General features: G+C 42.5%; 1 protein-coding gene across 6 annotated transcripts in view; it reads right to left on the reverse strand.

Moving 5' to 3' along the window:
* Positions 1-2,848: 2,848 nt before the first annotated feature.
* The window catches only part of atp2b3b (ATPase plasma membrane Ca2+ transporting 3b), a 54,878-nt gene continuing 30,866 nt past the window's right edge, over positions 2,849-26,860 (reverse strand). For 3 of the 6 annotated variants that reach the window (XM_088408733.1, XM_088408732.1, XM_088408734.1), the window contains 9 exons: positions 26,585-26,764; positions 25,285-25,372; positions 25,089-25,195; positions 23,499-23,690; positions 22,521-22,734; positions 21,256-21,467; positions 17,501-17,608; positions 17,154-17,336; positions 2,849-7,176 (listed from right to left, as the gene is read on the reverse strand). In XM_088408733.1, coding sequence (XP_088264859.1) covers positions 6,697-7,176; positions 17,154-17,336; positions 17,501-17,608; positions 21,256-21,467; positions 22,521-22,734; positions 23,499-23,690; positions 25,089-25,195; positions 25,285-25,372; positions 26,585-26,764 — 1,764 coding nt within the window. In that variant the 3' untranslated portion in view covers positions 2,849-6,696. Of the gene's footprint in view, positions 7,177-14,147; positions 14,205-14,413; positions 14,574-17,153; positions 17,337-17,500; positions 17,609-21,255; positions 21,468-22,520; positions 22,735-23,498; positions 23,691-25,088; positions 25,196-25,284; positions 25,373-26,584; positions 26,765-26,860 lie in introns of all 6 variants that reach the window. The other 3 variants (XM_088408736.1, XM_088408735.1, XM_088408737.1) reach the window with 2 other exon arrangements.

Consider the following 26,860-nt stretch of genomic DNA (forward strand, 5'->3'; position numbering starts at 1 on the left):
ATTTTTATTGGACACTATATTCATCCCAAGGCACAAATTGAGAAGGCCACTTACCTAAACCGAAACAACAAATCAAAACATATAAAACCAGATTAAACAGTGGCGGGTCAGGTACTCCCAGTGCTTTAGGGGGTTTCTTCCCACATTCCAATTGACACAAAATGTTTAATGAGACAGATTGTGAGTGAATGCTTGTCAGTTCATATACCATGCGGTGAGCTGCCAAATCATTTCCGGGGTATTAGTACCCCTAGTAACTGTAGACAGTTGGGATAGGCTGTATGTCTTCAATTTCCACCCCTAATGAGGTTAAGCAGTTCAGAAAATGATGGATGGGTTACAGAGTACCAGTCAAAAGTTAGTAAACTTTTTCAAATTCAAATGGTCTCAAACATGAGTTCCAAGAAACTGAAGCTCTGAAGTCTTAATGCTCAGCTATAAAGGGAAAGTGATTTCACATCCTAAAGCATTATCTACATCATAAATCTGGCAGAAATTGGCAAAATATACTGCAAAACTATCAGGACAAAAGCTATACCAACTTTGAAGAGTGTTTATTTACCTTCAATTTTGATAAACGTTCACCAAACATGTCCATCAATATAGTAAAACAGAGGTGGACTTTTGGTCAGCACTGACGGGCCTCCCATCAGTCCGTCGCCAACAAACAACCGTTTTGCTTGCTGGTGGATCGGCGACTGACGGGAAAGCCAATAAAAATAAAAAAATGCGTCGGAAGTGCAATTTTCAGGCGTCATCGTAATTGTCAGGAAATACGTTGCGTCAGATGTCTGTCAGCTCGCCGCGCCTTATTTTTCTTTACTGAATTATAAGTAAGGTAAGTATATGTTAAATTCTTGTACTTTTGCTGATCAATCGGTAAACATGCTGTAGTTAACTATTCCTTTGCACAGCCTTCAAGCAGTGAACTAATATGTTTACTTGAGTGATCTAAATGGGTTGGTTCAATGCACTGTCCGTCACAATGACATTAGTGGAGATTTATTTATAGTTGCTCCCTTTTTTAGTCCTGCTTTCACAAACCAAAATGTACACTGGGCACAATATCGCCAACTTAGAGTTAAAAGTAATGTTTAGAATCAAGTGTTAATTATTTGTGTTATTTAGCTTTTAAATAAATGAATTGCTTGCTCGACTCTAACAATCATAGAAGGTTCAAACGATCTAAACCAGACATGTCCATCCGGCCAGAGGCCTGCGTCATAAAATCATTAACGTCTGGCCCGCATGGATAATTAATACATTGGGCAGCAGCGCTTTTACCTGCGTGTGCTAAATGCTGCCATCTCTAGGCTCAATAAGGACAGCAAATTAGTATATGAGTAATTTACTGTATGAGCCCCTAATTTTCTAAAATAGCGAGAATCAACATAAGCAGGAAAGTCATGACGCAGAGAGCCGCGGTAAGCGGCTGCAGCTTTCTCTCGCCAGCTTTTACCGACAGCTGGATAAGGACAAGTTCCGAGAGATTCGAGCATTTGGTAAGAAAATGCTAAACTTGTTCGGGTCGACGTATTCCTGTGAAGATATTCTCGGTTATGAACTTAAATAAGAGCCGTGTGAGGGCACGGCTATCGGACTCTCACTTACAAGACATCTTGCGCATCCATACTACTGCCATAGAGCCAGACCTTATTTTAAGTGAGTCCTGCACTTGTTGATATGACTATGACCTGGAAAAGGGATTCTCTCCTGTGTAGCTTGGCACCTCCCATGCGAAATTATCAGGTGTGCTCTCCTAGCACACCGGCACCAGCTAATTTATTTTCTATAAATAGAATACATCTTCATCTATCAATGCTGGTGTGTATTTTGTCAGACACAACAACTAAAAGCTCTCTCACCAGATAACAGAAGGGAACATTATGGACCTGTGAATCAACGTTTTTGTGACAATTTCTTCGGTGGTGGTTGGGGTGCTTGTCAAGGTTCAAATTCACTGCCTTTTGTTTTATGCAGCAGTGGGACTTGACGCCAGGACGCTTCTCTGTAAAAACAACGTGGGTTGTTGTGAAGGGAATCATATATTAGGTTGTTATCATTATGTGCTTATTTCATTGTTATCCATTTATGCAATCCTAGTTCATTTTGACCCTGTCCTTAGATAGAGCTGTTGACGCACCAAAGTGTGAGCCGGGACCTCGGCAGCTGGGCCAAGGTCCCGGCTGCCGGTGGCGCCCGGCTGGCTCTTTTGTTGTGTCTTGTAATCTGCTATGCTTTTGCTCAATAAAAGCCGGGGGGGGGGGGCTGGGCGGTGGAAATTAGCGTTGGAAAACCCACGAGTTCATTTGCCCAAGCTTTTTCCCTATGCCTGGCATAGAAAAGTCAATCTTGGCTGGTCCGAGTTACTCTTTTTGCTGCTTAGCAGCTAGGCTTGTCCTAGTCTTCTTTTAGAGATTTCTCTGACAGTTGTGTGCCGGGCCTCAAATTTTGTTGGGGTTGGGGCCACATTTTCTGAGGGTCCGCTTATGCAGAATTGCACTCAGTGGATGAAACTAACCCTATTTTAAAATTCAAACCCAAGTTCAAAATCCTAATTTGAAACCCCAACCCCCCAAAAAGCAAAAAAGCTCCAAACCATAGCGAGATCTGCAGCTGTGGAACCGACGACAAAAACTCAACGTTCATGCGATCGCAAAAACCTTCTGCTTTACCGCGATGAGGTTTTTGTGCAACACCGTAAATTGTGAGGTGTTTTGTGACAACAAATGACTCATGCGTAGTCAAAGAACCTCTATGTGTGCTAGAAGCACACACTTGCACAGAGATTGTTGGGTGATGTGTGGTGGTAATTCTTCCAGAAGCAATGCAAACAAACAACGCAGGCTCACACAGACTTGTCAAAGTTATTATTGTAGAATACTTTGATGTATTTTCTTCTTTCATACAGACAAAAGGTGTAGGACTTAATTCCCGATAAATTATCTTAGAGATTTCCATACAGTTTGTCTACAGTATACAGGTGTGTTCTTCCTCATATATATATATATATATATATATATATATATATATATATATATATATATATATATATATATATATATATATATATATATATATATATATATATATATATATATATATATGAGAGAGAGAGAGAGAGAAAGAGAGAGAGAGAGATATATTTATTCGCTTAAATAACAGGCAGGTAACTCTTTAATATATTCAATAGTCTTTGTGATTGTTTTTTTTTTTTTTTGGTCTTTCTTTTTTTTCATTTTAGCACAGTTCAGGCTGCATTTTCTGTCTGCAGAACAGCTCTGCCTTGTGCAAGAAGGGTTAACTATTCCACGCACCAAATTCTCAACAGTATGCGTGATGAATCATGTAAAAATCCCGGGCAACTCTTTCGGCAGATCATAAGGAGCAGCCTAAACAATGCACGCGACAGATGCATCGCACTTCTGCAGTCCCGAGCTCTGTGCCACCCCCCCCCGTTGTCCAGCCCGTTGAGATAATAATAAGGTGCGTTTGTCTCCCGCTCAACTCCGGTCCCAAGAGACCTGAAAGCATCTCGGCACGCCTCGGGGGCCATTCACCGGACAGAAAACACAGCCCTCACAATATGCTCAGGAGAATGTGCAACATTATGTTTTCCATCGGTGGGCGCACCGGTGGAGGAAATCAGTAATCATAGTAATGTACACGTGCGTCTGTTGAGTTTTTCCTCTCCTTACAAAACACAAAAGAAGTCAAAGAAAAGACAAAAGCATCAAATAAGAGTTAACAGGAACATAGTACCTGTAAATGAAAGTTGCGTGTGTGCACATTTGGGGCGAGCTGTACAGTTTCGATGCAGTTGTACAATTTCTCATTTTGGATGAATATATTCTTTTTTGACCTTCTGCTTTGCCTTCTGTTAATCTATCTCACAACATTGTGGTGTAAGGTGGCCGGACAGATGAACAGAAATGGCGGGAAGTGCTCCGTCTAATTTACAACACTGTCGTTTTGCTCGGTATGGTTGGTGCGCGTGTCTTTTTCTTGTTAGCTGTAAGAAGCACTGACAGAGCTGTGCTACGAGGCAATGAAAGAGACACTGTTAACAGGTGTGTGCGTGCGTGCGTGCGTGTACGCGCTTGTGTGTGTCTTGTATGCGTGTGCATGAGAGAGAGCAAACGTGAAGAGTTCATAGCACACAGTCGTGACAGTAATCTAAATGACTTACCTACACATAAAGAGTGACATTAATGATACCAAAATGCATGCTTCAAAACAGACAGAGTAACACAATGCTACCGCCCTGGTGCGGGCGGCGGCCATGATGATGATGAGCATTCAAGAAGACAAGAGTTCTGTACAGTTACGGGTTTTTCCAGAGAGCCTTGCACCCATCCTGAAACACAAACTAACAGGACGTGCGTGCTCCTGCTCTGTTTTTGCATGTGTTTAGCATCCCTGTTGCACTGCAGTCCTAATCTGGGTTACACACGATGACCTGTCAGTCAGTTGCATATTATCCCGCCCTTGCCTTTTTCTGATGGTGGGTCCGGTCAGGAAGTCAACAGGAGAAAAGTGTGGGGAGGCTGGAGGAGGGCGGGGGACTTGATTTGCACTGTCCACCCACACGTGATACAAAATGGGACGCTCTCGCTCGGGATAATGTTGCGTCAAGATGAATGCGGTGGAATGGGATGTCACAGGCTCACGTGGGGTCACCATCGCGTATGGGATCAAATGTTTGCGTTACACTCTTAAATACATGGAATTTCAATGAGCTCATTCACCGCCAGCCGAGTTGAAATGGATTTTTTCGATGGCAGCGAATGAGTTGGGTAAACCGTGCGTAAATAGGACAAAACAGTCATTCAATTCCGCCTTTCAAAATGATTTGAACACTGCTATTGTGTTACAATTGACCCCAAAGTCAACACTTGTTTACTCTTTTCAAACTATCTACACTATGAAGCACATGTTTTCGCGCAAAAGCAAGGTGTTGTTGTTTGTTCGTATCGTAGCATAAAAACTGTTTTACTGTACAAGATAGAGCGGGTCCGTTCACTCGACCGTATTTGGTAAGTCAGGAGTTCACAAAGGACCTCCAAGTGCCTCACTGAGGCAGTAAAAATGCAGCAGAAGAATAAGAATGCCTATGTTTTAAATGCAGAGTGCAATGCAAGAATTTTAAAACCAATCGCTGTCATGATAAAGAATTGTGATGGGCTATGACTCAAACAGGAATTGTAAATTGCCACAAAATTATTTGAGACAGACATGGCCAAGCGTGGGGACAATTGTAACACCACTTTCAAAGCTGTCGAAAGTCATACTTTATGAATTGGAATTAAAAATGAAAGAAATGTTTGATGAAATGGAAAAATGCCTTAGGTTTCCACCGACCTCTGTATCATTATTGGCAAAGAGTAGGCTGGTTAGTTTTGATGTGTGCTGCGTCCAGTTTTCTCAAGCTTCTCAAGCAACCATCCGCCGGTCACGCACCCTTGCCGCCTAACGACGTGAATTTGAATCGAGTGAATTACGTGACATCGTACGCTATAATTGTTTTTTGCACAGTATGGTTAAGGGGCCTGGGGGCTAAACCAACAATCGATATTAAGTCGCTAATCCATTCATCCATGCGGTTTTTCATGATGGCGTTAACCCCGTGACGTGAGCGGGAGCGGGTTCGAGGTGAGGGTCGGTCTTAAAGGGCCATATAGTCTATGCATTGTGACCTGATGCCATTTAAAGGGATAATGCTTCACAAGCATTCATAAAACAAACAAAAAAAAAACTGTTTAGGGACAGCAGGCCAGAGCAAAAGGGGAACGGCAAGACAAAGACAGAGAGGAAATATCGAGACATACAGTAAGCCGTACATCTGTTCATAGGGGCCACTGTAGTGGATGTAGTATTGATGTGTACTTCCCACACTGACAAAAAAATGATGTGGACGTGGGGCAGCATTCAAGGACTGTGACTGATGACAGCTTCCATGTTGAGGCTTCCCAATTCTTAATAAAATAAAATATTATATGTACATATGTACTGTATATATATTTATATTCTCCTAGCTTTACTAGTAGGCTTAAATGAAGTGTACCTGTTTGAAATGTATATACTTGAGTAAAATGAAAAGTAACATCGTGCAAGCGGGATCAAGGAGATGCGATGCGGAAAAGGAATGAGCACCATGTTATGTTGAGAAATGACCGAATCAATCAAGATGAAAGGGGCGAGGCAGTTAAAGCTTCAACAATTAACATTACAAGCGAAATGTCAACGTTGTCAATGACACACCAGATAATTTGTTACGTATGGTGGCTGTGGTGTCATGGCAGGCAAGTGGGTGGGGTCATGGCAACCACACTCAAGTAACACCAGGGAGAATGAAAAGATCGGGGCCCCACTCCTTCATGACCCAAGTCTGATGACGCTTTGAAGGACGGCTTCACAGCAGCGATGGCCGATGTCTCTGAACCCACCGTCATGAGCGAGGTCGAGGCGAGGGGGAGGGGGCCGTAGTGGATAAGGGGGAGGGAGGGGTCAAAAGGGCTTGATAGCATCAATGTTTCACATGCGGTCGGCAGCCATTCCCCCCACCCCTCCTCCTGTGTCGCAGGATGGAAATGTCATGTGTGCGTCCTCAAGCTCTCTCCTCAGCTCCCTTAATTATTCATTTGGATTTTTTGTAACCTCCCCACCCCAGGACTCAGTTCTCCCTGACCCACGCAGTTATAATGTGGTCTCCACACAGTAGAGGTGGGCTAAGTAAGGGGTTGGGCTTTTCCCCTGCCGGTCCCTGCAATGGTGGTTGTCGCTGTGTTGGTGATGAGGGGTTCGCTTGCCGGGGGACGCGCTGTTGCTGCCGCCGTGGGAAATTGATGACGTGCTGCTGCTGCTGCTGCTGTTGTTATTATTTCGGTTGCATTGGGTCACTGGGAGGCTATACTGGCGGTATGGACGGGTGGGACGGGTGCGGGACGAGGGCTGGGTGGGAGGGGGCGGCGGCTTGCGAAGGGCCGGGTGCACGTGCTGATATCTGCTGAGTTCTGATTCGTCATCCACATCAGTGTCATCAATCAACGGGATGTTGTGGATGAGGTCATTGATGAGGAACTCCGGGTGGGCCATGAAGTTGTGGATGGAGTTGCGGGATTCCGGTTTCTCCCGGCCCTCGTACAGCGAACTACGGAATGCTTTCACCACTCGCATCTGCCAGGAAAAGGGAAGGTGGAGGAGAAACCACAAGGGGAAAAAAAAAAAAAAAACAACTAGTCAGGCACTTAAGTCGAAAAAGAAGTCAGGGGAAACCCGCAAAGACTGACTGGTCTCCTCCAGAAGACAGACAGACAGACACAAACGGACAGGCACTCAGGGCCAGGTGGCTTTGCATTTAACTTTTCATGACACGGTTAATGGACTCCTTTTTTTCAAAACCTTCATCGAGCTACACCCCCTCCAAAAGTATCAGAACAGTGAGACTGAACACATTTCAGTTTTACTTGAAAAACACACACACTCACACACACACTTTACCATATATTTATTAGGGATAAACTAATTATCTCCTTGGCCAATTGGATAGTGTGAAAAATCTCACAAATGATAATAAATTCATGAAAAACTTTGTTATTTCAGCCAACTACTTATATAAACTCTCAATTAATTTTATAAGCGATGCCACTGAACCTGAAACTCTCTGCACCTTTTGTTTGGAAATATAATGAAGCTAAATGATATTTGAACTTTTCAGTTGTTTACGTTTTGGGAAAACTTCCTTCATGGTGGAAAACTATAGGGAGCTATTTACTCGTACACGTTTTCGTAGGCGGCTCGGTGGAGCCCTGGTTAGCACGTTCACCTCATAGTTAAGGGATCCGAGTTCGGATCCAGCAGGCTCCAGCCTTCCTGTGTAAAGTTTGCATGTTCTCCCCGTGCGGGTTCTCTCCGGCCACTCCAGCTTAGTAACACATTCCAAAAACATGCACGGTAGCCGTATTGGACACTTTAAATTGTCCTTAGGTGTGATTGTGCGCGGATGGCCTTTCGTCTTTGTGTGCCCTGCAACTGGCTGGCAACCAGTTCGACCCGCCTACTGCCCAAAGCCAGCTGGGATAGGCACCAGCAACCCTTGTGAGGATAAGCGGCTCTAGAAAATGGAAAGTTTTCATTCAACTTTTAAGGACAAAAATGAAAAATTCTACATTTTGCAAATCTAAAAAGTTGTTTAATTAACAGATATTTTGTTATTGAAAATGAATAATGCTCCAAATATTGGTTAGCAGTCCTGGGGGGAAAAATACAATGAAATATTGGTCTAGCTCTAATAGTTATGTCTGCGTCTGATAAACAACAGAGGGTAGCAATATTTGGAAGCAAACCTCACATTTTTACTTTTTGGAGACTGAAGCAAATAAGGCCTCATATTTAGCTTCAAATATTTTTCCCGGACAATTGTATTCAGCCTTGTGACGGTAACGGCAAACTTTTGCATTTCTCCTTCTTGCTTTCTGAAGCTTTCCTCACAGCCAGAGGGACGCTTAATCCTGCCTCTTCACCAGGAGAAAAAGCATGCTCTGGGATTCAGTCTTGAAACAGGCTTCTCGTCAAAATTTACAAATCTTTCCTGTAACCTGGCTTGCATGTTTTCTCTCATTATCTTGATGAATGACGATGGGGCTCCAAATTTGATGATGCGTATCTTCCTTCAATTGGCTGATAAAACCTTTGCATTGACAACTGTTAATTTTGTTGCTGTCATTGCGTGTAACAATATTAAAGGAAGATTGGTGAGTCAGTTCCAGAAGAAGCCACAATATGATCTCGACAGATAAGCTTGTAGAGTTGGAACCATGAGTATATCTGTCTGTAAATACAGTACTGGGAAGTAAGAGCGAAATGAAATTCAAACATTTTGTCATTGTTTGACGTCAAACACAAATGTAGCCCATGTCCAAAATTAAGTACATTTTGGGTGTTTGAAACAAAGCAGATTCAGCACTAATTAGATGAAATGCATTGACTTGGGTGTAGAGCAGGGGTCACCAACTCCGGTCCTCGAGGGCACCTATCCAGCATTTTTTCAGTGTAACCCTCCTCCACTGCACCTGATGCAAATTATCATGATCATTTTGGTGCTCCTGCAGAGCTTCTTGATGAGCACATCCTATGAATCAGGTGCAGTGGAGGAGGGTTACACTGAAAAAATGCTGGATAGGTGCCCTCGAGGACCGGAGTTGGTGACCCCTGGTGTAGAGGTTTGGGGCTATTCCACACAAGTAAAGTATCACTGTGAAATATTGCTTGGAGGAGGATGCTGTCATAAACAGATGCCTACCATGTTTGATTATCCATGTTCTATCTTCAATTGAGAGGGAGTCCACCTGATCCTGTGTGCCACCAAAATCTTTTTTTCTTTTGTTAATCTTTTTTTTAAAAAAAAGGGTGTTTTGAAATGAGTTTGCTATTGACACTTATGCCAGTTCTTACACACCAGACAGACACTGCAACACCCACAAAGATCACACAAGCAGCAAACATCTCACATTATACACATCTGACGTGTGTGTATGAAGGTGTGTGTGTACGTGTGTTTGAGTGTGTAGTAAAATACATTCGTACTGCAGCACACTGGATAGCATGCATGCGCACACAGGTGAGGCTAAATGACAGGCACGGATGAAGAAGAAGCAGTAATAGTGAGTTAGTTGAATGCGCTAGAATCAAGAAATGACCAAGTGGCCGCACGCACGCACGCACGCACGCACGCAAACACATGCAGCAGCTGCTGTAGCAGAGCGGAGCAACAGTCAAGATTATTCCGCATAGTGAGCTTGGAGCTTTGGACATCAGCATGCATCGGGAAGTTGTGAGTCAGTCTTTTAGCATTGCCGTACACACGCACACACATATTTGCGAAATGTCCCGCAGTCATGCAGCAGTGACAAACGAATAGCGAGCAGAGCGGAATCAGGCTGATGGGAAAGCTTTGCTGCGGGACATAATAAAAGGAAGAAAAGAAAAAAAAGACCTGAGTTGCAAAAAGGAAAGCGGACACCGCAGCAGGTTACATGAGCATGTGATTGGTTAGATTACTTCAAAGAGGAGGTGATTGCTTCAGTCAGATGTGTCACGTGTCCAGACAGCCAGGTCATGCTGAATCAGATCATTGTCACTCATATAGTCTCGCTTGCTGTCATACAAATGTACGCACGCTCACACACACGCGCCGGAATGAGGTCCATGAGTGTGTTGGGAGGTGCATTATGCAGTGCGCGGTGTAGGCGTGCATTAAGGCATTCCGTTGCCATGGTAGCCGTTCCATGCACCCTTCCCTCAAGCCCGAACGGAGGAAAAGCCGAATGAGCTCAAAGAAAAGGAGAAAATTAAATGCAAGAATACACACAGGCACAACGGACAGAGACTTACATAGAGACCGTTTGGCCAAAGGCTTTCTATCAACTGCAACAGCGACTTTACTTTTGCATGGCGCACAATCAGGCAGCTCAATAGGGGTCGAAGCCGCGGTTGGGCAAAATCTGACAAGTCTCTACACATGACTCTGGTATAGGTGATCGACAAACTGACGGACAGACACGTAGACAGTCAGAAAGACAGACGGTCAAGCAGTAGGTTCAGTGCTTATCTGTTTTTCCAAAGAGCCTGTCAGACAGCAGAAAAACACTTCATGCAGACTGAGAAGGTTTCAGAATGTTACTTTGTCACTTTTTTTTTTTCTCCGTAGGCGGAGTAAACTTTCGAGTATATGTTGCCCACAGAGTGACCAGAGAGACCCGGCCGGGGGTTAGGGCGCTGCTGGATTACTACTTTTTTTCGGCCCCCTCCCGCCCTCCTTTTCCTCCTACCCGCCAGCCCTCTCAGCACAGCTTGATGGAAAAACGATGATGTTTAAGAATACAAGGATAGAGGCACTGGAAGGTGGAGGCTGCTGTGTGAAAAAACAAAACAAAACAAACAAACAAACTGCTGATGGAAAAAATGGCAACATAAATACAGTGATTGAAGCCGTGAGGTAGATGACAGAGTTTCCAAGTCCCAATATGCGCTAACTGTGAGTAGTGCCGTCCTTTTCAAATGCATGCTTTTTTCACTTTAGCAGCACGTCAGCAGCCTTCGCACCAATTTCTTTGTTTCTCTTCCTGCACAGAGGGTGGAGGCCGACACCTTGTCTTAAAAGATGAAAGCGCACGAGAAAGAAAGATGGAACTGAAGGGCCATCCGAGAACTGACTCTCACAGTCATTTTTTTCTGAAGTCGGCTGTTCTCTGCAGTATATAAAACTAGGCCCAAATGAAATGAAAACAAACTGGATCCAAATGTCCGCGACGCTTTAGGTGGATGAAAGCCCCATTCACACATTTTCTTTGTTACATCCTGAATATTAAATCATTAGTTTGAGGCATTTACTGGGATGGTGAGAGGCGTAAACGCACGACAGAAGTTATTTGAATACGAATCTCCAATTTTCAGTGTTACGAACATGGTTGAAAAAGCCACCATTCGTTTGCTGCTGGTCAATGTCTCTGTCCTCATTTGATTGAACAACCTTGTGAATATGAAAGTGGATCTACCCAGAATGCAAGACAGTTGCGAACTTCATTTTTCTTTCTACCAAAATTCACAAAATAACGGTACGGGTGAATGCAAAATAATCGAGCTAAGTGCGGTGTGATTTATCAAAGCCTAGATCCATTTTAATTGCGTACCTTGCACCTCTAAATACCACCTTGGAAAAAAAGGTGTAAACCAGCATCGTTGTGCATAACAATATCTGTATGGGACAAACACAGCAGAGGTTTTCTGCATGCGTAGACACATTTGACATATGTGGAACAAAACCTTTTGAGAAATACTATTAAATCAGAAGCTTATGAAAGAATGATAGAAAGTCTGACTTCGATTTAGTCACAAGAAGTAGTCATTCGAAAAAAAAAAAACCCTGAGCATTTCAATGTGTTTGGGGCATGTCAGCATACTGTGTCAATTTGTTTTTTGTGTTTTGGGAGTTCATCTATTCATGGTCCCGCACGGTCCAAATAGTTTCATTTATGACATTGATGGATAAGGATCATAAAATACCATCTTTAAAAATGTCATATCAAAAAATGTGCTAAATATGTGACATTTTGATTTCGTTTGATAAGTCAGGTGGACAAATTAATATATTTGGCGGTCTGAATCTTTGTCTTGAGAAAAGCTTTGCAAGCATTCTTAAAAACAAACATAAGTACTCTGTGCTAGTCGACAAATATGGAATGACTTCCAGTATAAATCTTCATACAGGCTAGCCTATAGTATAAAGCGTATACTCGACAAATATACTGCATATATTAGGCAGGGATGCACATATCTGGTACGCAGGTACGTATGCACGACAGAAAACTCTGATGCGTAGCGTCACCTTTCACTTCGCGTATATACGTACCTACCTAACTTTCACCCATGACAACAACTGAGCCTGAGCTGAACTTTTTTTTCCCTGAAAAGTGTGCCGTGACGTGAAGCACGCTTACATTTGGTGTAAGATTTAGCACTCATGTTCTCAGCTAGGAGACAAACCCAGTGTGTTTGATACAGGGTTGAAAATTGTCAGTATGAAAAAAATATGATGTAGCGTGACTTATGGCTAACAAATAAGGTAGCCGAGAAGCAACGCCTAACGCCCTCGCTCTTTGTCACTGCGCATAACTTTACCTTCACGTTAGTCTACCAGCCAGCCAAACAGTGTTTCGGTTCAATTTCGAAGGCCCCGTCATGAAAATAAAATGAAATTCATGATCTACTGTACTGCAATCATGATGGGAAAAACGGAAATGTCCTCAAAGAACTTCTGTTGAGAATGACCACACTCAAGGAAGCAACGCGGTTAATGGCACGTGCGAGCCTCTCTGTCTATTACCCTTGGCATGATAGCGCGAGATGAATGATAGCGCAAGATGGCAGCGTGGGATGGTGGGAGGTCAAAGGGCATTAGGGAAGGAGCAAGGTTGAAATAAGCAACTGAGAAAACTGATGAGGAGACAGCACAAGCACGCAAAAGCATGCGTACACACAAAGACACGTCAAAGCACCGGTGCACACGCCGCCATCCGCACTAGTGCCTCATTACGGACGGACTGAGAAACACACGCACACACACCACCGATTACAAAAGCGGCTCTGGCGGGTCAGTAAGTGCGCACACAAGCACAGGCACTCGCCGAACTGACATACAGAGAAATCAAGAGGAAACATGAGGTGGATGGTGCGACTCTCCACAGGAGATGGGGACGATGACAAAAGAAAAAAGTATATACATCAAAGATGAAATCAAGGACGAGGGAGAAATGACAAAATAATGAGGAAGGGGGGAAATGATGAAAAAATCTAAAGAAATCTTATCATTATGCTAGACAAGAGCCAGTATTTAGATCTGGTACAATCCAAATACATCTACAAGATAACAACTCTCCTTAAAAAGACAAACAGAGTACATTTCACGGTCTTTATGTGTACTTTGGGCAAACAGCAAACCTGTAATAACCAAAACAAAACAAAGAACAGACAGCAAAGAGAAAGTCAAGGGCGGCGTTAGAGAAAGAGAGAATGTTAACAAACGAACGGGACGGACAGGGAGAGAATCCACAACTTTTGGAGAGCTCGGGACGAGAGGCAAACATGAGATGTTGAAGCTGAAAGTTACAGAAAGAATCAATCCACAACAAGCTGAACTAAAGTGAGAGGTGGAAAACAAAAGATAACTTAACTTCTATTGACAAGTTAGGCAACAGTAGCGTTCTTTAGGGCTTTTTTATACTCGAAGGTTTACAGCTTTTGGCCAACACTCCAATTGAAGCGTTCCAAGAAAATCGCTCCCAGAAGAGTGACATGCTGATTTTGTTGGACTCCTTTGCATTTACAGCAGTAACCTGGCTTGACCTGATTGACATACAGCAATACACTGGAAGACGCGGTGCAGCAGGAGGTGTCCTTTGCTCTTTGAACTATGACCCTTACCTTACCAGAGTCAGTGAGATGATTTCAAAAGCTTTTATTTTTCACGTTATTGATTTCAAGCTTCTTACTCTGGTAGGGGTGCGGACACAGAGAGCGAACAGCGAGCAACCTCCTGCACCGCGCTCAACACTCAACAGAGAACCGAACACTCTGGACTGGGGCCAGACCTGGATTTGGACCAGACCAGATCAGACCAGAATTGCACAGCTGGTCGGGACCGGGTGCTGTTTGAAAGGGAGAATAAGACAAAAAAGAATAGAGGAAACGTTGTACACGCACGAGCAGCGGCGAGCTGGAGGAGGGGTGGGAGGGGTGGAGGGGAGGGGCACAACCATTGACGGTAAAAGACTGCAAATCCACGTGCCGTGCATGTTTGTCTGTGTTGCCGTGTGGTTGTGTGTGCACTATGTGTGCATGCTTTCGGCGGACTCACTCCCTGGGGCTGGGCTGGTATTGGCTGTTGCGGTGGAGAGAGCTACGTGAGAGGGGGTAGATATAGTGTTTACGTCGTGGAGCTGACTGAGCACGGAGGAGCGCCTTCTCACCGCTCCCTGAAACGAGCCGCTTCGCTTGAACGTGCTCACTACCTCCATCTGCAGGACAGAGATAAAACAGTGACACTCAGAGAGGGGGGGGGGCTGTCGAGTACGGGACCCTATTCTTCCCACCCTTCGCCCTCCCTCTCACATACAAACACGCACACAGTAGGAAAAAAGTGGTACACTTCCCATAGAAGTTGTTTAAGTTACCAGATATAGCTCTGGTTTTCTTTCTTTTTTTGCCTCGATAATGATTTGTGAGCACTAGCTACAAACAGAACTGAAAATTTTTGAAAACTGCGTTAATAGCCGACATTTTCAAGGGCCTCTTCAAAATGACTTGCGATTACAGCCACTACACAGACACAATGGATGTGTATTTGTCAAACGCTGTCACTTTCATGTATTTATCACCGTTGTCATACACGGTACGTTATAGCTTTTGTTTTGACTGATTTGCTGCTTGACGTATGAGCTCCCATGCAGTTGCTGGGCCTTCTGCTTCTTTTATTTAGTTATAGTTGGTTAGTGTATGACAGTATTTAATCTTTAACCTTCTCTGACGCATTGTCAAGCTCTTATGCTGTCATTTCAAGCTGTCTTCCACGCTCCTAGCAAAGTTTGCAATCAGTTTGCCAAGTCTAGATTCTGAGCTTGGTTTTCGATTGTAGTTTACGATGCTTGCTGTGGGTTGTTGGTTTTTTGGGTATTAAGACTTTTTGGCTTTTACCTTTCAATGTTCTTATCTGGGTCTGTGTCCAAATTCTGCTGCTCATTGTGCATTTTTTCTCTTTTTTAAACAGGCGAAAGCAAAATACTCCGTACTAATTATATATGGCTAAGTGGCTACAGAAAAAGGGTGAATGAATGTATTTTTACAAGGCTTGGTGACTTATCCTTTTGATTACAAGGATAGGTCATTTTGATTATGGATAAGCAAGTCTCTGTTTGGGTTGAATGTCAGGTGTTTACAGGACGAGGAGGAGACGAAGGCCGAAGAAAGGCCGGCCAATCATTCTTTCCATGTGGACTGATGGCTTGAGTATGGAGAAGAAGGGTTAATAACAATTATTTCAACAATCGTGTAAGATACTAGACCGAGAGAAGGTCAACACAATTTCGTCTCATCTGCTTGATGAGTCTGAGACTTAGAGGACATACCGGCTCAAGATCTTGATCTTTGTACATTTTCCAACCTCTGGATATAAAAATAGACTAAATTTGTGTTACCTGCGCGAGTTTTTTTTTTTTATCCGTAATCCTTTCAGAGAAAAAGAACATGCCTCTTGGGTAAGTGCACCATTACTAATTTAATTGGACTTAGTCCCTGGTAACAAGGCAGCAAAAAGCACAATTTCGAACAAAAACACTGGGCCTGTCCTTTATTGACCCATAATTGGGCAATTTTTAACCCACCTGTTTTTAGAATGCATACATGCGTTGGTTTATGGTTAAGCAGACACTAAATAAAGGGCAAATTAAATATTGACAAATTAATATGAAAAATAGTTTCTTCTCGTACTAAAATTAAAGTTGGGCCAAAACCTCATATGTCACATTTTGTTGAATATAATATTTTCCCCAAAAAGAATCTATAATAGATATGGGACCCCCATCGACACCAGTGATAGGTAAACATGAACTGCACATAAAAATGTAACAAGTACTGCATTTATCTTCACTACCTAAAATGAAGTGAAAAGAATGGATCACTATTGTCGATCTTCTTAATGCAGACCCCCCCCCCCCCCCCAACACACACACACACACACACACATACACACTCACCGCAGTGACTATAACTAAAATTGTTATCTCTAAAAATTGTAAAAATATACCCCAAATCATATCCTTTTAACATTAACAAACGAACGATATAAATCAGCTGTTAACAAATGTTTGCTTTGTGCAGGATTTATACAGTTTACAGGTTAGCCCGAAACTGAAAAAGTACATCAAAGTGTGTGAAATAAAAAGTGTCTACCCTTATTTAAATAACAAACATTTTCGACCAAGTGAACCATTTGACGCTGGGAAAAAAATCAACTCAATAAATATTAAAACTTGAAAATTGATCCGGAACTTTAACACCGAGGCACCAATATCGTTTAACCTTAAGAAATACGGAGAACACATTGTGCAGATTTTTTTTTTTTCACAATCATTCATGTGATTTAGAAAAAAAAATACTTATGACAGCTATTCAAAAACATTTAACTCCTGCAAAGACTTTGAAAGTGAACGCTGAGCACCTGATGCCGTGGATGTGCAGTTAAACTTCAAGAGGCAAAAGCAAAGCCTGTTCCCTGGCATCATACGCGCCTTCTGGGCATCGCATCACCCCCTCTTTTTGAGAAGGACTGTCTTAGTGGAACCTTGTAATCCATGTGTGCATGCACACACACACACACACACACACACACACCCATTTGCCTGTCTCATGCTGCAGTGGATCTGACACACCACCCCTTTAACGGTGCAAGAGGATCAAAGCAAAAGTCAGAAAAGAATATGGCCTTGGCTGTGTAGGAGACAAGCACATATTAGAGGTACAGCTCATAGCACAACAAGAGCAAAATATAGAAGGCACCGAATCTTGGCTTTTGGCTTCCGGTCTCGTCAAGCATACCGTACCTGAGTCTGTATGCGGTTGAGACCTCGGAACCAAAGGATCTGTCCGCGACGCAGCTCTCTCTCGGCGCAGTCGATCTCCTCTTCGTCCTCTGCAAGCTCCTCCCCTTCCTCCTCCCCGGGCTCCAGACCGAGACCCGCTTCCTTCAGGCACGGCAGCCGCTCCGCCGGGACGGTGGCGATCACCTGGACGTCAGGTTTGTTACGTGTCGACGCCGGGGATTTTCAACGCGACAATGCCATCTGGTATTTGCGTGGGATGTCGTCATGGACCTCGGGGGGGAATCCCGAGTGGACGGCCCCCTCTCAGTAAGCATGTTTCGCACTCATTGAGCTGAAGAGGTACTTACCTGACCCCACAGCAGCTCTCCAACTCCCACAAACAGACACCAGAGCCACTGCTCGACGTTGAGTGGGGCGCAGCTGAATGGCTTCCCTCCCCATTGCACAATCACAATCTGCAGCAAAGAGAGAGAGAGAGAGAGAGAGAGAGAGAGAGAGAGAGAGAGAGAGAGAGAGAGAGAGAGAGAGACACATGATCCACAGCACACAAATAAGGACTTGACCATATGACCAACAGCATCAGCAACTGTAGTGTTGACGCAAAACTCGCGTGTCTCGGGTTAAATAGGTTTTCCAAACATTTTTACATCGTTTGACACCATCTGACGGAGATAGTTTTTATTACCGTTTTCACAAAACTTGGCAAATCGCAGTATTCATTATGCGCCGCGCCTGTGACACAACCGGCATTTTTCTTTTTTGTGTCCAAATCTACTTTGCACACAACCTGGCAATCTTGAACAGAAATCAACTGTCGTTCAAAGACCATTTGGGTCCGTCGGCGGACACTCGAGTCTCCGTATAGCGATTCCATGTGATTTCGTGAGGCACAGAATCCAAAATTTGCATGGCAAACAGCTACGCAAAACTGCTTATTTCAAGCCTTCTTCTAAACAAGAAAACCCTTGTGTGACAATTTTGTCCAATTCCTTGATCTTAACACCAAAGGCATTTCACATCAAAGGGAAAACTTTGAAAGATGACGCTAGGGAGCTGAAAATTCACCCAGATGGTGACAACATGTCAAAGTTATCCCACTGCCAGGAATGATGTGGAAGAAAATTACCCCAAAACGATCAAAATACTGTACACCTTTTTTTTGTAAAAATTGTTTTGGATCATTTGTCTGAGAATCTTTATAAGACTTTGAAATAATGTCAACATTTTTCAAACATCCAGTATTTTTATAAGTGCATATACAGAGCAGTGCAATGCATAAATTATATTTCCCCCTTCAAGGTTTTGGACTATTTTTTAAATGTATTTTATATATTTTTCACTCACAAAGCACCCTCAAGTAAATACAGCAGGTTTTTATTCAATTGTTCATTTAGGGCTAGATTTCTTTGTGCAGGTTTTTTTTCAATTGTTCATTTAGGGCTAGATTTCTTTGTGCGTTTTTGAATGTTTTGCTCCTACTAACCGAAGACCGTTAGAGATTGAGGGAATGACTCAATGACGAGCTAAATTAATTGTACCATTAATCACTCCAAGTTGTCACCTGCATCACCATGATTGTCTGTTGAAAATCTTTTTGTGTTTATTGTTCAAAGAAGTTTTTTTTGTTTGTTTGTTAATAATCAAAAGCAAATCTTTTTTTCAAGATCTGTGATCTGTGTTTTTTTAAATTATCTGTGGTTTTCACAATTAAACCATTAAAAAATGTATATATATATATATATATATATATATATATATATATATATATATATATATATATATATATATATATATATATATATATATATATATATATATGAAATAATATCTATGAGACAAGGTGCACATGCTCAACCGTGTCATAATATAAGGGCTGACGAGAAAGAAAGTGCCATAATTGTCACATGTAATGTACTGTGAATAACAAGATTTCACCGCTCGACTGATAATGACTCGATGTGAAAAGACAGACTCTTGCCTCCTCATTCTGGCAGAGAGCAGCAATACTTCATTTTACCCCAATGTTTTCAATTCTTTAACCTGAAATTAAAAAAAAAATATATGCTGGCAAGGTCGCTGTGCGTTTAGCATTGATCAACAGCAAATGAAACAGCAATGGTGTTCTTATATGTTCTTTGGCTGCATCAAATGGATGTTAAACTCATAGCAAGCAGACTACCTGGCCTGTGAGAGACAATATTGTTGATAGTAATGCGTCCTCTAAATTAGATCACGATAACTTTCTGCAAAGAGGCGCGTCCTTCTCTGTTATCTCAATCGACCTCTCTCAAGCATCCTTCTGTCTACAACAGTGATGTTTCTCTCAAAACCCCGCTACTCTGTCACAAGAAATCACCGCCGCCAAGCACCCACTCTCTCGCAGTTCTTGTCGTTTGCCTTGGAGAGCCAATAAGCACCGAAGCGCTTTGCTTTGTCTTCAGCTTTTCGTCTGCTCTTTTCTGTGTACTCACAATATTCCTATACTTGCCCGTCTTTATTTCATTTGGTTGAGACATGTGGGGCGTGAAACCTTTTTCAATGACGCACGTCGCCCGGACGAATGATTTATTGATGAGCTAACTTGTCAGTATGGCGCTCTTTGCAACAATTGTCTTTTTCACCATGAACACTCAGCAAACATTAAGGTGAGGTAACTTAAGTGGGTGCGTCAAGTGGCTGTTCCAGCAAATGATCACGTTCCTTTTTCTTCTGTGTGAAGCACCGTTCACTGTTTTTGTTTGTTTGTTTTGATACACTAACTAACAGCTTGTTAAAAAGCTACGCCACAAAATAAAGTGGATGCAGCAAAGGGTATTGAATTGGATGTTTTCCAATAAATAAATGACTCAAAGTTCGGAGTTTCCGGGTTGGACAGAATGCAAGCGCAAATCTGTTGGGGGCCGGGCACTACCGAACCTCATACATTACCACTGGGCGGAAAATGTATGTGCTTTAGCTGTATTGCTGGAAGAGGCAGCACCGCTTGGGCCTATAGATGGCGGGGGAGCAATGTCACCCCTATTCCTATTCTGTGGGGGGAGTGATACTATCTCCCAGCCATCTGACAACAGCACACTATAACAACAGCCCAGTGATCCGGAGCACAATACGGATTTGGGAACAAACAAGGAAATGCTTCGAGCTCAGAACCTTGTCATTATGTATGCCTCTTTCATGCAACCCGTCCTTCTTTCCCTCCTTTCAATTTATGGAGAGAATTGGGAATCGGTAAATCGAAACACTTGTACTTATAGGGTACCTCGATGTTTCTGTTGATGCTCATCATTGTCTCACCCAGTACAAAGTCATACATAAGCTACATTACTCGAGGGAAAAGTTTCACAATTTTTTTTCTGACTGCTCTTCCCCATGCGAAAAATGCTCGCTACAAAATGGAAATTTACTGCATAGTTTTGCGCTCTGTCCAAAACTCCCCAAATTTTTGGACTGACATTTTTTTCATTTTTATTGGGTGTCCTGGACGTCCAAATAGCTCCAAATCCAATGCAGATCATTTACGGGACTTCAAATGAGGCAAAGAGGCTAAGGCCTGCTCAAAAACGCTTCTTGTCGGATGCACTGATCATTGCAAAGAAACTTATATTGCGGCAATGGAAGGGTAAAGATGTTCCAGCATTGCAAAAGTGGCTGGCAGAGCTCACAAACATGCTTCGCCTTGAGAAAATCACAAATGCAATTCAGGCTAATCTGGATTGCTTTGGACAAATTTGGCATCCGTTGCTCTCGTACCTCAGGGATGTTCAATAGAAAGTCAGGATGTGGGAACATTAATGTCACAACTATTGGGTGTTACTTTCAACTGTATTATTGTTATGATTACATTTCGATTGCGGCTCCTTGTGAAAAACAAATTGATCAATGTCTTGTAAGGCTTTTTTGTGTATTGTATGTGTGTGTTTGTTGTATTCAATAAAAATATGTGGAAAAAAGAAAATCTCTTGAGCTGCATCTATCGATTTCCTACAACCCTCCAATGGAATACGCGCAATTCTATTTTATTCTAATAACTTTTAGCTTTTCGCTAAAAAGCCAACCTAGCAAGCTCCGCAAGACGAATCCAGAAAGGGATTAATTGCCTTACCTGTACCGCGAAGGTCCCCAGAACGATGGAACAGAAGATGGGGTTGGAAAATATGCCATCAAAGACGTTCCTCTCCCCGTGGATCTTCCGTGCGTTGATCTCATTGAACAGCTGCATGAGGACAAAGGTGTTGAAGATGATGGTGTAGTGCTCAGACGGAGGCGAGTGGAGTGGAGCGTTGCGCCCGCTGTCGATGTTGAACATGCGCTCGCCTGGGAGCAGGTGAGGGAAGAGAAGAAGAGATCAGTTGCCCGTCGAGTTGGCTAGGACGGTGGTTCTCAAACCTTTTGGGTGATGTAGACCCTGTAAATTGATGGTAAATGTTTTTTTTTTCTTTCATACAAGTACCCCCTAACCAGCACAAAGCATTATTTGGATGTATTTTAAACAGAGGGATGTGCCTATCATCTCTGATTTAATCATTTCTGAGCCACATTAGTGGCGGTACCTCTTGGCATATTTTATTCAGGACTTCAAAAAGACAGATCATATACTGTAACATCATCTGTTTTGTTTTTGGCAAGTCTCAATATTGTCATTGAAACTTAACAAAAATAACCGTGTTTTACAAAGGAGTTACTATAACTCGCTATAAATTTAGCATTAAGTGATTTCATGCTTCAATTGATTTGAACAAAAAGAAACTGTGCGGTTCCTGTCACGGCAATTACATTTTTGGAACCTTGTTTAAATCTCAAGCGCATCCCTCCAGGGTTACTTGTACCCCATTTGAAAGAAACAAAAAAACCTTGCGCAAGTATGAACACAAGAGCAATGGCAGGAAAAACTACAGGGATGCGGAAGAAAAGTCAACTTAACCAACCTAACCCTAGCAGAAAATGAACAGCAAGTGCAAATACTTTAATCATTTGATGTTCTTGAAGTAGTAATTCCCTGATGTATAAAGGCGCTTTAACCCTAAATGATATTGCTAATGCTTAAATCCCATCATAATGAATATTCAAATGTACTCTTTTCCAAAGAGAAATAAGAGTGTGTTATTGTTTTTTGTTGAAGATTTTGAGTCATATGTTGTGCAGAAGAAAGTTAGTCAAAGATATATACATTTGAAAATGCATTGAGTAGAAATGTATAATTCCTGATTAAAATGGTGAAACATCAAGAGCTCAATGAAATTCAGAGCCCCCATGAAAGCCCTCCAAAATGATATTCTATTCATGACCGGTGATCAAGCATTGCATCTCACAGTGCACCTTGCATTGAATGCATTTCCTCCCTTTGAACCTCTGTATGTGTCCACACACCTATGAAAAGCAGGGTGAAGATGATGACCAGTTGGTATACTCCATGGCCCAGGATGTTTTTCATCATTGTGAGAGAAATGAGCGGGTTGTTGCGACCGTAAGGTTTCCGTAGCAACAGGGCCTCTGTGGGCGGTTCAGTGGCCAAAGCCAAGGAGGCAAACGTGTCCATGATGAGGTTCACCCATAACATCTGCACTGCCTTCAGGGGAGAGTCCTGAGAAGGGACAAAGTCAACTGATCACGATTCATTTAAAACATGACAGGATTAGAAGGGAGGGTGTGGGCGAGGGGTCGCATCTTCATTGTGGACTAAGTTGACCGCAAAAATTGGCCGACAGAAATTTCTGCTTCAATGTTGTTATTAAGAAACGTTTGGCCGCTGTCCACCTTTACTAAATTGACATTTTTCCTCTTTTTATGACTAAAGTTAGCCAATTTTTTTTTACTTATTTGCGAGACTCGTCGATCGAGGGCTAACAGATAAGATAACTGATTCTAAATCGAATCGTTAGCGAAAGCCCCCTTGACATCAGTGAAAAGAATCCGCATTAAAGCAATGAGTGGAGCCAAATAAGCATTGGATAATATGAGATCTTGGGAGATTAGAGCGCCATAAGATGTCTGGTCCCTGCGCAGCATCAGATCTTGCTTTTATGGCAATTTTTTGGTACACAGGAGAATGCCATGCTTCTTAATGCCCTGTACTGCTTGTTCCTGCTCTGCCTGACAGTAAAAGTAACTTCTAAAAACAATAAAAAAAAAGTCAAATAAAACGACTCAATTACGCGGACATTTTATTCTACAGTGCGTGCTGCCAGCGTTTAACACGGTCTCACAGAATAGTCGCAAGCTGCTAATGCTCCATAAATTGGCAAAATAATGCACGTCGTGTATAGTACCGATTTATAGTACCTATTTCACAAGCTGTATTTCGCAGGTGTGATTTTGTATGACTCGGATGTGAAAATCATGGTGTACCTGAGTGATGCAGGCCCCGGTGAAGGCGACGATGACCGCCACTACGTTGACCGTGAGCTGGAACTGCAGGAACTTGGAAATGCTGTCGTAGACGTTGCGTCCCCACATCACCGCCTTCACAATGCTACTGAAGTTGTCGTCGGTCAAGATGATGTCAGAAGCCTCTTTGGCCACGTCTGTCCCGGCGATGCCCTGACAAGGGTTTGCGACGGCGCACCGAGTCACGGCGTGAATCACGGGAGCGTTCAAGCATTCTAATCATTACGGAGAGTTACCGCCTCAGTGCTACGTTGTTCTCCTCCGAGTCTTAGCAGTTGGCATGAGTAAAAAATGTGGTCAAAGGCAAACGCACGCTACTCTGACTAATATTTTCAACATGCATTATTTATGATCAGTATTGGGCAAGTTACTTCAAAACTCTAATGTATTACTTATAACTTATTACTGTCATTTCAACGTAATTAGTTACGTTTGAAATGTCACGCGTTACACTGCTATTGCATTACTTTGATATTACTCTCACCACCATAACTGGAAATATGGATTTGCCATTCCAAATGTAGCTCATTACACATCCAGTGAAAGGTTGGTAAGCCTAAAAGCAGTACAAATCATTGCATCTGTACTGTATTGTAAACCTTTGAAGACAAGATACAAACTCTTTGTATTGTATTTTAATCCCTTTATTCACAGCGTAGTGATGCCTTGTTTATGCCGTAGGCAAAAGTATTTAGTGCATTTGACAATTTCAATGTTAAAATTCAAATTCAAGTTTGAGTCGGCTAGGTTAGAGAGACATGTTTCCAAAATAGATGGTTTCTTTTGGGTTAACGTTAGCAGCTAGCCTACATCATTGTTAAGGTGTTTAACGTACAGGCTAACGTGAGTTTTCTATGCTTCATCTTGGTACGCATTGACCAGAACTATTTATAGACTATTATTAGTAGCAACTGTACAGTGAATATTAGGCTTAGCTTCACTTGTCACTCTTGTGAGTTGCGACAGGGATCTTGCTGACAAGGTTTCCAAATGCTGCTGAATCCACTGCGAAAGCGACAGCATATCCCGACCTCTTGAGGTCGAAGTGGCACCCCTCACTTTCAGGTTAAACGCGAATTGTGATGCAGGCCGCTATTCTCATTTGTAACGAGTACAATATTGCTATTTGTGTGTGTGTAATATATTACACTGCCGCGTTACAGCAAAAAGAAGTGCATTGCAGTACTTACATTATTTTGTAATGCATTACTCCCAACACTGTTTGTAATGGCGTCACTGAGGCAAAACTGCTTTTGACTACACTGCAAAAAGCAGTCTCATTTAAAATATCATTTGTCAATTTGTCTTTGTGTATTCAATGTACAGGGAACATCCTTTCATGAAGCAGCGTATTTGTCCACTTTTGTTTGTACAAGTTGCAAGAGGGTTGATACGAAGAGGTGAAAAAAGACAACTGATGAATTCGTTACTACAGAAAACTCACACTCCAATGAAATATCGATACCTTGATTGTTGATAGCCTTCATTAGAGACACATTTGTGAATAATAGAATCGATACTAGAAAAATGAAGGAAATAAAACTGTTTTACCATAGCAAAGCCGACGTCAGCCTTCTTCAAAGCTGGTCCGTCATTGGTTCCATCGCCTGTCACAGCAACCACTTGCCTCTGTTCTACGATGCTACTGTCAATGATGCCTACCGGGAACGCAGGGAGACCGGCGTTAAGTGCGAGAGTGCGTGCGAACGCAAAGGTGTGTGTCGAGGTCGATCAAACTGGAACTCACCTTTTACGAGGGTATGTTTGTCTGTTGGCGAAGACCGAGCTAACACACGTAGTTTGGGCCAGATTTTATCGATTCGCTCCTGCTCAATCTGCATGCAGATGAGAAACGGTGCGAAATGATTCAACGGATCGCTCTCTTCATACACTGGTAATTAGCAGATTCCGAAATTCTAGTTTACAGGTAATATATAATTAAAAATATACAGTAAAAATATAAAATGTAATACATGTAAATAAATATATAGGCTATATAAAAAAATAAATGATGGTTCTCACACAGCAGGTTGTGCATGGAGAAGTGCACGTACACTGTCGTGATGAGAAGCTCTTCAGCCCATTAAGCACTCTTCTTAGCTTATACGCATTTAGGCTTTGGGAAATATTATTATTCCATAGATGGAAATCCTGGCCTTTTTTTTCCTCTTAAAGTAGTCAATAGCTGCACTGTATTATTTGCTAAATGACAGCTGTGTGGCAGTGCGCAAGGTTTGCATTGGGACAGTGGGGTTAAACGATTTCTTGTAGTCAATTTTAATGAGCTGAAAGTTGAGTCGGAGTTAATGACTCAATGACACAGGTTTCAAATTCAAGGCCAAATCCGTCACTTCATTTCATGTGGCTACCGAAATGCTAATCCTGACTTCAAAGTTCTAACTAAAATAACTAAAACTGCAAGTTGTTTTCAACTTTAAAAAAAAAAAAAAATATTGGGGGGGCGGGGCAACAACCAATTTTTGGTGACCAACCCCTCTTTGGAACAGTTTTTACAGGAGTCTGATCTCAAAACTAGGTAAATCATATCTAAAATTGATTTGGCTTCACAATCGTAGTGGCTTTCCAACAATAACTAGAGGTACAGTTTGGCCCAGGATTAAACTGGGTTCAACCCCCCTGCTCGATGCCATTGATATTTTTTTCAGCATAGTGGTAGCCAGCCTTTTTTATACCATGGGCCAGTTACACGGAAAGGCAACGCTGCAAACAGGCAGGCCAATAAATACATTTGATATATGTCAACTGCCCAGGACAAAATACGGCCAAACTGGAGAACTTTTGCCTTCTCCGAGTCTGTTTTGGGAATGTGGGAGACAACCAGAGAAAGGACAGAAACACGGGTAACATGTAACATGGGGAACGTGCAACAATATGCATCTTAGATTTTTTTTTTTTGTCCCTCCCCAAAGAAAAACGTTTTCTCTCCACGGCCTTGACCATATTGAAAAATAGAATAAGTTGAATCGGAATAAATACAGAATGCATAAATGCAGACGAACGAGTCCACCCCGGTGACCCCGACTCACCTCTCCTTTCTCATTTCTGATTCGCCGATTGAAGTCTTTGCCCTCTAGACAGATAAAATCATCCCCGGGGTGGATGATTCCACATTTGGCAGCAATAGCCCTGGCTGTGTTAATGTTATCACCAGTCACCATCCGCACAGTGATGCCCGCACGCTGACACTTTCGGATGGCCTCGGGAACCTTAGGAAAATGTGTTCACGCAGAAACATGATGAGACTATCTTTTGTAAAAATAAATAAATAAATACAAAACTCGATTTATTCGCCTACTACATTA

The sequence above is a fragment of the Hippichthys cyanospilos genome, chromosome 2, assembly GCF_059441005.1.
Source record: "Hippichthys cyanospilos isolate Australia breed blue-spotted pipefish chromosome 2, RoL_Hcya_1.0, whole genome shotgun sequence".
In the NCBI taxonomy this organism is placed as follows: Eukaryota; Metazoa; Chordata; class Actinopteri; order Syngnathiformes; family Syngnathidae; genus Hippichthys; species Hippichthys cyanospilos.